This window comes from Cyprinodon variegatus, unplaced genomic scaffold, assembly GCF_000732505.1.
Source record: "Cyprinodon variegatus isolate N-32 unplaced genomic scaffold, C_variegatus-1.0 Scaffold17, whole genome shotgun sequence".
NCBI classification, from domain to species: domain Eukaryota; kingdom Metazoa; phylum Chordata; class Actinopteri; order Cyprinodontiformes; family Cyprinodontidae; genus Cyprinodon; species Cyprinodon variegatus.
Window position 1 is genome coordinate 1,859,365 of NW_015150470.1, and position 11,056 is coordinate 1,870,420.

The 11,056-nt window shown below is 40.7% G+C and overlaps 1 protein-coding gene across 1 annotated transcript in view; it reads left to right on the top strand.

The window, feature by feature from the left end:
• Nucleotides 1–10,673, top strand: part of kif5b (kinesin family member 5B) — a 30,589-nt gene extending 19,916 nt beyond the window's left edge. Inside the window, exons 13-26 of the mRNA XM_015386854.1 lie at nucleotides 1,668–1,736; nucleotides 2,005–2,211; nucleotides 2,578–2,721; nucleotides 2,798–2,989; nucleotides 3,107–3,224; nucleotides 4,705–4,760; nucleotides 4,860–4,969; nucleotides 5,138–5,239; nucleotides 5,384–5,444; nucleotides 5,536–5,607; nucleotides 5,690–5,794; nucleotides 6,262–6,478; nucleotides 6,567–6,699; nucleotides 8,885–10,673. Of these exons, the coding sequence (XP_015242340.1) occupies nucleotides 1,668–1,736; nucleotides 2,005–2,211; nucleotides 2,578–2,721; nucleotides 2,798–2,989; nucleotides 3,107–3,224; nucleotides 4,705–4,760; nucleotides 4,860–4,969; nucleotides 5,138–5,239; nucleotides 5,384–5,444; nucleotides 5,536–5,607; nucleotides 5,690–5,794; nucleotides 6,262–6,478; nucleotides 6,567–6,699; nucleotides 8,885–8,888 (1,590 nt within the window). The 3' untranslated portion in view covers nucleotides 8,889–10,673. The remainder of the gene's footprint in view (nucleotides 1–1,667; nucleotides 1,737–2,004; nucleotides 2,212–2,577; nucleotides 2,722–2,797; nucleotides 2,990–3,106; nucleotides 3,225–4,704; nucleotides 4,761–4,859; nucleotides 4,970–5,137; nucleotides 5,240–5,383; nucleotides 5,445–5,535; nucleotides 5,608–5,689; nucleotides 5,795–6,261; nucleotides 6,479–6,566; nucleotides 6,700–8,884) is intronic.
• Nucleotides 10,674–11,056: the final 383 nt, after the last annotated feature.

An 11,056-nucleotide genomic window follows, 5' to 3' on the forward strand; every position in this document is an offset into this window, starting at 1 on the left:
ATCGAGCTGACAGCAGAGCAGTGGAAGCAGAAATACGAGAGGGAGAAGGAGAAGAACAAAACCCTGAGGAACACCATCACCTGGCTGGAGAACGAACTGAACCGCTGGAGAAACGGTGAGGAAGGAAGCCCCTCTGGGTCGTGGACTCAGGCCTAAATGCTGCGTATCCAGGCCTCTTAAATCAGCATTCTCTTTCACCCAATGCCAGGAGAGAGCGTGCCTGTGGAGGAGCAGTTCGACAAAGAGAAGGCCAACGCTGAGGTGTTGGCCCTGGATAACATCATCAATGAGAAGTCTGCTTCCACGCCCAACGTCCCCGGTGTCCGTCTGACGGACGTAGAGAAGGACAAGTGTGAGGCTGAGCTGACCAAGCTTTACAAACAGCTGGATGATAAGGTGACGTAGAGCGGACTAAAGGCAACAATTCTATAGATCTGTGTACATGTTCTATAGAAGTGCTTCAGTAAAGCCTGTTTAGGTCTGAAGGAAATGGGGGGTTCATTTGGTTAAGTGGTTCATTGGCAGCATCACACATCTTTCTGGAATCTTCAGCCGATCTGTCTGGATAATGTGTTAAATAGAGAAAATAGGTTTAAATAAATTAAATAAAATGCATCACCTTATCAGCAACTAAATTAACGTGTCAGAAAGTCTCTGAAAATGTTTAGGCTCCTTTTTCTTCAGCAGCTCTGAAACCAATCCTGGACTAAGGGGGGGGACTTCCCCTCCCCTCACTATCTGCTGCAGGGCCCTTTACTGAACCAGAAGAACTGTGCTTTAACTTCAATGTTAAAGTTAAAAGTGTTACTTTTTCTATATCCAAAAGGTTCTTAGGAATTCATCTAAGCAGATATTATTGATTAAAATCTCCACCTCAGCAACTCAGGAGGAATAAAGTCATATTTATGCTTTCAGGCATAAACTATAAACACCCTAAAGCATAATACTTCACATTCAACAAGAAATGCCTTAAGAATTTCTTTGTCTGTGATGCCTATTTTGAAATTGAATGTTTGCTAATGCTAACCCTTCTTCCAGTTCCTTTTAAACTGTACAGACTTTAATCCAAAACACAATAAGGTTAAAGATGGAGTCAATATGCATATGAATCTAATGAAAAAGATATTTATATACATAGAATCATTCATTACACACAGAGCTGTTATGTAACTTATATGACTGCGGCATTCAGCTAATGGGAGCCGGCCTCTGAGAAGGTATAAATATTATTTGGACCAATAAAAGGGAGATATTAATACAGAGGCATTTATGTAATGGCCGAACTAATCATGTTGAAATGATTGCTTGATTTATCAATAAATGTTATTTATTGATATCATTCACAAAAAGGACATTTGTAAGGAAGCCGCTCAATCATAGCACTTTGTTCAAACACTGATTGAAAGTTTAATGTTTGGAAGAAATGTGATCTTTAACAGGATTTTTTTTTTAGGTTTGCAGATGGAGAATGCTTTGAGTAGTTTTCACTTTCTTTAGCATTTTAATAAACATTCATATTTACATTTTGAATGGTTAAATTATACAGAGGGTATTAAATGAGGTTAATTTTGCTCAAATGTGGACAACGGACAGTGTTGTTCTCTGTTTTGGAGTTGGTTATCTCATCCTCCTATTAATAATTTAGCTTTATGTCTTACGTTTTATAGGATGAAGAGATCAACCAGCAGAGCCAGTTGGTTGAGAAGCTGAAGCAGCAGATGCTCGACCAGGAGGAGGTGAGTTCTAGAGGCAGAGGGGGGGTCATGATCGCTGTAGTTTTATGACATTCATTGGAAATGGTCACAGCTGCCTTTGCTTTAAGTTGGTTTATTTATTTCAATTAAACACTTTTTCTGACCTGTAAGAAAACAGAAATGTTTATTAGACCAAACTGTAGCAAAGGTTTTTTTTTTTGTTTTTTTTTTCGGAGTTTGAGAAATTATAAGAAAGTAAAATGTGCAAGTAAGGGGAAAAACCCTTAATTGTTCATGCTGCCTTGTTCAGCTGCTGGCTTCGTCCCGGAGGGATCATGAGAACCTGCAGGCAGAGCTGAACCGCCTTCAGACGGAGAACGAGGCCTCCAAGGAGGAGGTGAAGGAAGTGCTGCAGGCCCTGGAGGAGCTGGCTGTCAACTACGACCAGAAGAGCCAGGAGGTGGAGGATAAAACCAAGGAGTTCGAGACAATCAGCGATGAGCTCAGTCAGAAATCTGTAAGATTTCAGTTTTCTTTAATGGATTGTAGTTTAGCTGCAATAAACCAGAAGAGTGAAGTCAGTTCCTTATGGGAAGAAAAAAAAAAAGTAGTTCTTCGATTTTAACCAAACTGAATCATTTCTTAGCAGGTGCTTTAAAAGTTTTCATTTCCAGGATGTGTATCTTTATGATTTTTTCTGGTTTATTCTTCTCTTGCTGCTGATTTCTGTGTAAAATTGCTAGATAATTTACAATTAAAACATTTTAAAAAGTTGTTTTTATTTATTTTTTTTTTCTCTTTCAGTAACATTTAAGGAAGATAAAGAAATGTCCAACTGATATTTTTCATGATATTTTAGTCATAATCTGGCGTTTCTTTGCAGTCCATCTTGTCCTCTCTGGACTCTGAGCTCCAGAAGCTGAAGGAAATGTCCAACCACCAGAAGAAGAGGGTGACGGAGATGATGTCATCGCTGCTCAAAGACTTGGCTGAAATCGGCATTGCTGTGGGCAGCAATGACATAAAGGTACCCAGATTCATGTTTGACTTTATTTCTATTTCTTAGCATAAGATGGTTCTTAATCTCCTTCTGCGTGTTGCAGCAACATGAGAGCGGCAGCGGTCTGATAGACGAGGAGTTCACAGTGGCCCGTCTCTACATCAGCAAGCTGAAATCCGAGGTGAAGACGATGGTGAAGCGCTGCAAGCAGCTGGAGGGCGTTCAGTCTGAAAGCAACAAGAAGATGGACGAGAATGAGAAAGAACTGGCTGCCTGTCAGCTGCGCATCTCCCAGGTATTTAAAACTCACCACAACGTCCTTACTGATTTCTGGATGTTGGTGTAAATCAGTCTTCCTTTAGCTTCTTGAACATAGCCTGAAAATGTGGATTTTTTTTGTGTCCATTTGCAGCATGAGGCTAAAATCAAGTCCCTGACTGAGTACCTTCAGAATGTGGAGCATAAGAAAAGGCAGCTGGAGGAGAACGTGGACTCGCTGAACGAGGAGCTCGTCAAGCTCAGTGCTCAGGGTACGTTTTTAGCTAAGAACAAGGTTCAAATGCCTTTAGGATCATCTGTGTGTTTTTTTCCATTTAACCAGTTGATCCAGAGCCCAGAACTGTTTATTTCACTGCCTCAGAGCAGGTTTTGCAGACTGATCTAGTGTCGAACCTGCTTATTAGAATAGACGAAGTGAAATAGAAACCAAACTCTGGTGACGCAGAATGTGATTTTTAGCGGTGTCTAAAACTAAGTGCTAATGCAGTTTGGTGGCATTTTTGTGGGTGTTCCCAGTTTGTTTGCCAACTTTTCCTCATAAAACTCTTCTCTTATAATTCCACCTATTTATTGACATGCAACAATCCCTTCCACAGTATACTACCGCCATCCTTGTGCTTTAAAGTTGGTATTCTTGCACCGGAGTTTCTTCCTCTTTCCTCCAAGTGTATCAAAGGTCCATACGGGCAAACATTTTACTTTTAACTCCATAAAACAGGACATGTGTTTGTCCTTTATTGCATTTACCATTTTGCACTTTATGCTGAATGTAGAATGATGGTTTCTACCTCTTTGAGTGGTCTGTCAGTCACTGATGGTACAGGAACTCTTGGAGGAGAGTCCAGGCAACATCTTCACAATATCTTTTTTTTTTTTTCTCTTTGGTTAATAAACTCAGTTTGCAGTAAAACATGTTAGTCTCTGAGAAGCAGAAAACATCTCCCTCATTAAAACTTTGATGACTGGACGTTTCCGTAATGTTTATACCTGCATATAATGGTTTGAACTGATGAGTGCTGCACCTTCAGGCATCTGGGAATTGCTTCCATGATGTTTAACCAGGAAGAGGTGTCACTGAGGTGTTTCCAGAGGCTGAGGCCTCATTATCAAGGCCTCTTAAAATAATCAGAATACTTAAAAATAGGAAATGGGGAAAGGTTGGCCTGTAAATTATTAAGGAATTTGGCTTTTTGTAATCTGTGTGTGTAGACACTATGTTTAATCTGAATAAGATTATAGAGCAGAATACAACACGTCTGGACGTTGCGTAATATTCCAAATAAAAGTTAAAAAACAATCCATTGGACTTTGTTTCCAAGTTTGAAGACGTTTCACTTCCCATCCAGTAAGATTTTTCAATTCAAAATGTCAGGAATAGCATTGAGTTTGAGGTTTTATAGTCAGTTATACAATTGTTTACCTTTGCACTGGTTGAGTTTATTTGTTGTTCTTCTCAGTGTGGATCCTAGAAAGTGCTGAAATTAACAAAATTTAGAATAGGTTCTCCTAATGTGATTTATTTGAATTTTTTTTTGCTGGTTGGCTGATTAAGAAAGCTCATAGATCCTATTGTGAAATGGATTCTTTAATGAGAGGCATGTTAGGTTTGTGTTGTTCTTAGAACAGCTTTAAAAAACTGTTAAGTCATAAAATCTTAAGGTGTTTCAATATGAAGGATTGTTTCAGTACGTTTTTAACTTATGGGAAATCTTTTTATTTTTTTTTTTACAGAGAAAGTTCATGCTATGGAGAAGGAAAATGAGATTCAGACTGCCAATGAAGTGAAGGTAAGTCTAGAGTAAACGGCAGTATTTTGGAAACCAGAGCTAGATCTGCCTCTGGAAGTTTTGTGCGATGCTTTAAACGGTCTTTATTTTCCTATTTAGGAGGCAGTGGAGAAGCAGATCCACTCCCACCGCGAAGCCCACCAGAAACAGATCAGCAGCCTGAGAGATGAGCTGGACAACAAGGAGAAACTCATCACCGAGCTGCAGGAGTAAGACTCCAGAATATATATCAAACAGCGCTGCTTTGCTGCTAACAGTTTAGAGAACAATTGTATTTACTGATCATGGCATTGAGGAACTGATGAGTTGCTGCATCTTCATCAACCTTCATGTTCTGTCACGGATGGTTCTAATCATAGCTGTGTTGTTTCCTCCAGCCTGAACCAGAAGATCATGCTGGAGCAGGAGAGGCTCCGGGTGGAGCACGAGAAGCTGAAGTCCACCGATCAGGAGAAGAGCCGCAAGCTGCACGAGCTCACGTAGGTTCCAGGGCTGCACGCATTTACAATAGGAAGTCCTGCTTTGCTGCAAACTGATGTAGAGATGGATCAATTTCTAATTCTTTACGCGAGTCCTGATGTTTGACACCTGGTACAGTTTCTAATCAATCTTTTGGTGTTCAGGGTGATGCAGGACAGAAGGGAGCAGGCCAGGCAGGACCTGAAGGGGCTCGAGGAGACAGTGGTGAGTTCACTGGATCCTAAACCACAGGGTTAGAGAATATTATGTTAATTTGGATTCAATTCCTAACTTTACTCTGATTATTTCTTTGCAGGCCAAAGAGCTGCAGACTCTCCACAACCTGAGGAAACTCTTTGTTCAAGATTTGGCCACCAGAGTGAAAAAGGTGACCGGTTGATTTTTGCCTTTCTTTGTGGCACTGGTTGATTTTATTTTTACTTATAAGTTGTTCTTTTTTTTCCCCTCAGAGTGCTGAGATGGACTCTGATGACACAGGAGGAAGCGCCGCACAAAAACAGAAAATCTCCTTTCTTGAGAACAATCTGGAGCAGCTCACCAAGGTTCACAAACAGGTGAGAGTTTCATTTCCAGGACCAAACTGCAAAAACTTTAAATGTAAATTAGTCAACTCTTCTTAAAATACGTGCATTTTTTCTTGAATTGAGGTAAGTGAGACACTTTGCCGATGGAAAAAGACAATTTACATTTAAGATAAGAAAAAAAAAACAATTGCATTGTCTTATTACAAGTCCATATTATCTAATTATCTTATTTTAAGAGTATAAATACTCATTCCATTGGCAAATCATCTTATTTACCAACTCAAATTAAGGCTAAATATAACTAATTTAAGATTTTTTTTTTTTACTTATTTCTAGCTAGTTTTTGCAGTGCAGATCCTTTTTAACATCCTAGTTGTCATGATGCTCGTTCTGTTTTATTAACTATTATATTTATCGATGTGATGTTTCCCTTTGATGCTCTTCTCTGTTTGATGAGAACTATTTTAAATCCAGCGCTTCGGTTTTCTTCTCCCCAGCTGGTTCGTGATAATGCAGACCTGCGCTGTGAGCTTCCAAAACTGGAAAAACGTCTTCGTGCTACGGCTGAGCGGGTCAAGGCACTGGAATCTGCACTGAAGGAGGCCAAGGAGAACGCCGCCCGCGACCGCAAGCGCTACCAGCAGGAGGTGGACCGCATCAAGGAGGCCGTCAGGGCCAAGAACATGGCCCGGAGGGGACATTCGGCTCAGATTGGTTAGTAGGCGGAGAAGGAGGACAACTGATCTAATGGTTGCTTTTGAAGCAGCAATAAAATGCAAAATCTCTTCTCCCTTTCCTCTAGCCAAACCCATCCGACCCGGGCAGCCTCCAGTGGCATCTCCAACCCACCCAAACATCAACCGCAGCGGAGGCGGCTTCTACCAGAACAGCCAGCCGGTGTCCATCAGGGGTGGAAGCAGCAAGCCTGACAAGATGTGAGTGGAGACGACGACTAATGTGCAGGAAAATGACGAGTTAGGGCGTAAATCTTTACAATCTTTGTTAAATTTAGTCTGATAAACGTTGTCTAACCCTTGGCAATCAAATGTAATACTGTAGCCTTGAAAAGGTGTTAAATAAGTACTTTATTTTTGCATTTCCCATATTATGTTAAACTAAAAGACAGTTTTCAAAACCTTAGACGACATCAGTGAATGTAAAAAAAAATGAAAGGCAGGGCAGACAGATCAGAGACAGAGCTGTGGAGGAATTAAAAGCCAAACCAGCTCTCTATATCTCAGAGCTCTGATTAATTCAGCATCTGGAAATGGAAAGAGAATGGCGCAATGGCAAACTCATCAGACATGGAAATCCACCTTAAACTGAGGTCAAGGTCAGGATTAATCCACATGGTAGGCTGAAAGACGGATGTAGGAGAGCCCAGTGAGAGAACACTGCAAACCTGGTCAGACTGGACCGAAACCAAACTTTGACCAGCATGTAATATCATGTTGTCTTTGCGTCGCAGTATTGGGATGCCTTATTTCAGCAGGGAACAGGAAGATAAGACACGCCTTTTTTGGCGCTCAGTGTGGAAATATGAGTGTGACAGTGGCACAAATGACTTCTGTAAGAATTAAGTAAAGAATTAAAAAAAATAAAGTTAGGCTTTACAGCAGAAGGATAAAAAATGGATATTTTAATGATTTTGCACTCTTTGCACACTTTGAATGGCCCGGTTAGGACTGAACACTTTACCAAAAATCAAAATGCCAGTTTTTTTTTGTTTGTTTTTTTCAGCCACTGTTTCAATTTTATTTAGATTTTTCTTTCCACTAACCACAACCCTGAAGATGTTTAACTTCAGTGTCAATTTTTTTCATGACATTAAAAGCCTGCATCTGTGTGTTAGATCCTACTCTATCTCCTCTGTGGTGGAAAACCCATTTTAGGTCGATTACTGCCCCCTAAAGGCCAGGGTGAGAGAGTCTGTCTTAAGTGCTGGTTGTCCTCCAGCAGCAGTGTGTCGCAGTTAGTTTCTCGCAGATATTTTTTATTTATGCCCAATATGTTATTCCACGCCACAACGCACGGAAATCACAAACTAGCTGTGGGTCTGAGTTTACTGCGACACATGCAGACGACCTGCTTTCTGAGTATAAATCATCCTTTACTCTTGTCAAAATTGGGTCCCTCTCATGTGAAAATTGTGTTTTGTCTAATGAATCGCCCAGGCCTGTCAAAGTGCAGCCCTAAATCAGGTGTTCAGATGTTCTCCATCCAGTCTGGCTAAGCTTCAGCTAATAATTATTACCTCCAGCCTGTATTAGTGCAGAGTTTGCAGAGACATGCGAATTATTGATGCAGAAGAGATGCATGCAACATAGCCGAATGCCTGTGCATGTTCTCCTTTATATTTTAATATATGAATTAAGGGGAGATTATACTTCTGCAACCGCACACATCAAATATTGCTTGGGTCTGGTCCTGAACCATTCTGTCTGGAATTTCTAGGGACGCAGAGCAGTTTCCCACCAAATAGCATGGGGGACCCTTTCGAGAACTTCAACGGTGTTGGAGGTAGTGTTTATCTCCCAAAACAACAATGGCGCGTCTTCTAGATGTCACGGAGATGGATCTAGAGTACATAGACATCGAAGGGGATATATCTATATAATCTGTATGAGGCATCCTACAAGTGGTTGTACTTCCGAACCTCCTCGATTAACCTTTCGTCATAGTTGTCCATTGTAGTTGTTCCTTGGTTTTTAAAAATGGTGCACTCCGAATCGAGAAAGATGACCACACAGACAGACGGAAAGACATATCAAGGACCTATCACAATTGCCGTTTTTCTGCACAATTCGGCTTGAGGTCTGCGCGTGTTTGCGACCATCCGATGCATAGTCAAGATTTTTTTGAGGCACAGAGACTGATTTGACGGTTGCAGAGGCAATGCGTCAGAAGCATAAATTGGCCTTTACCCAACTAGAAACGTTGAAGCTTTTGTTAACGAAATGACAAAGTGTGAAAAGGTCCAAAGATGTTTAAAACTTTTCATTAGATTTGACATAAAGTTTATTATTTCATCTTGATTGACTTGATAGTTTTGATTCGTTCACTTTGATGTATTCTTGACAGCTTTGTGTTTTTGTTTTTGTTGTTTTTTCTACTCTACAGCTGAGGAGCAGCAGAACAGAAGAATAACACCACAGAGGAAGCCACCGTCACCCACCTGCCCACCCAGACAACCTGTCATTCCATTACAGCAAACAGGCTCCATGGAGCCATGAAGGAGTTTTGGATTTATAAATATATATATATAAATATTTCCCGGCCTGTACAGCTCCCAACCCCCTTTCCCTTCCAAACACCTCCACCCACCTTCCCACCCCTTTCCTTCAGTTCTCACAATGAATATCTCTGTTTCTCTTACGGGATATAATATTAAAAAAAGAAAAAGAGCAATTTTACTTTACATAATGCAGGATGATGATATTATTCAGCAAACCAAACGCTGTCTCGAGCGCAGCCTTTCTTGCGAGCGAACCCAGTGCACGATCTCGAATGTTTAAGCTTCGGTTTCATCTTTGTTTTGCACAGTCTGTCATCAGCCGTCGTCTTTGTGCGAGTAGTTCTGCACTGTGCCAAGCTGAATGTAAACGGTAGCAAGAAAACAAAACGCCTAAAACGGGGGAAGGGGGAAAAAAAGACCAAAAAAAAAAGAAGAGGAGCTCGACCTTCTAGGCTAACTTCTGTACATTTTCATTCTTAATATCAAAACGTCAGATCTCTCTGTATAGATTTTCCATGCTTCATAAAGGAGGATTTAGCATCCAGTCAAAGGTGTCCCGTGCTCTCCTCTTGTACAGATGTAAAATCAGCACTGCTGCACGTTTCCCACGGGTTGGAGAGAAAGCTGCAAGGAGGCGTCTCGCAAAGGAAGAATCTGAAAAATAATTTAAGAAAAAAAGCAAAGCCGTGCAACAGCTGTACTGTAGATGTATTTAACGAAATACCTGTGGAGGCCAATTGTTTTTATCATTAAGTTAAATTAAAACTATACTTGTTATCTATGGCTTCGTTGGAAGGATATGAATAATGTAGAGAGATGAAGGGCGGGGGGAGGGGTTAGAATGATGCCGTTAACACAAACTTCCACCTTTTAGCCCACACTAAGTTGTTAAATGTAATGTTTTTAACGCACCTAAGTGGGTAATGTCGCTGTTATAGACTATTTATAAATCTCAGCACATAAACTGCAGCTGATTAGACAGAGTCGCCATCTTCGTCCTGTTCTAGCCGGGTGCCCACATGTATCCAGGAGCTCTGATCCAACGTCATGATTTATTTACAAGGGTGCCTCGCTTCTACATTCATCTTCCTCCTTTTTTTTTTGTTTTTTTTTCTTAGATGTAAGACCTAAGCTGGGTTTTATGTGTTTTTGTTCAGTAGACGGTGTAGATGTTTGATAGAAAGTTGAAAAAGAGGGGGAGGTGTGTATCAGTAGATGGATCGGACCCTCGCTGCTGATCAGCCAGTCAGGGAAAGCAGGGTCCAAATAAAGAAAACCCCACATATTGCACAATAATCTTTGATCATCTTGTGGAAGAAAGGGTTTATTTAAGTAAATCTAACCAGCGGGTGTAGGATTTCTTTAGTGTTTTGTTGTTATCTAATTTTTTATTTGGTTCCTATTACATCTTTTATTTTGTTTGTTTGTTTTTTTTTTATCATGAAAAGCCCCAGTGCATTGGCAGGACAGCTGATGGGGACTGTAACCCCGGCATAAGAACACTAACACCTTGCATAAGTGCAATATACTGTAAGATACACTGTATGTCGGTCAGTTAGTATTTGCTGCGGTGATCCAGCCACACCTCTTTTTGTTACTCATTGAAGGCCTCTTTCATCACTGGAAACCTGAATCATAAAACGGCTTCTTTGTGCTCAACATAAACGCTGAAGAGAAAAAAACCACCAAACGATCCTTTTCAGCTTAATCATGGAAACAGATTAAAGAGGCCTCAATGGAGCAGAGCGCTCTGGAACCAGGATGGGATTTCTCTCGAAGGTGTCGCGTTCAGACAGGAAAGTCGGGTTTTTTGCAGAACTTTTTCACACTTCAAAAGGAAAAAAAACAAAAACTGAAACACTCCATATGTGGCTGTTTTAGATCGGAGGTATAAAGAAGTTTCCAAAGCCCTGTGAGTAATTTAAATGTTTTACAACCTGCAGAGAGGATTATCTCCCCCCGTGTCTACGACAGGACTGCGCTTGTCTTATCTAGACGTCTGTGATAATAATTAAAATGTTAATTCTGAGATCCTTCTTCCACCAAAAAAAATAAAC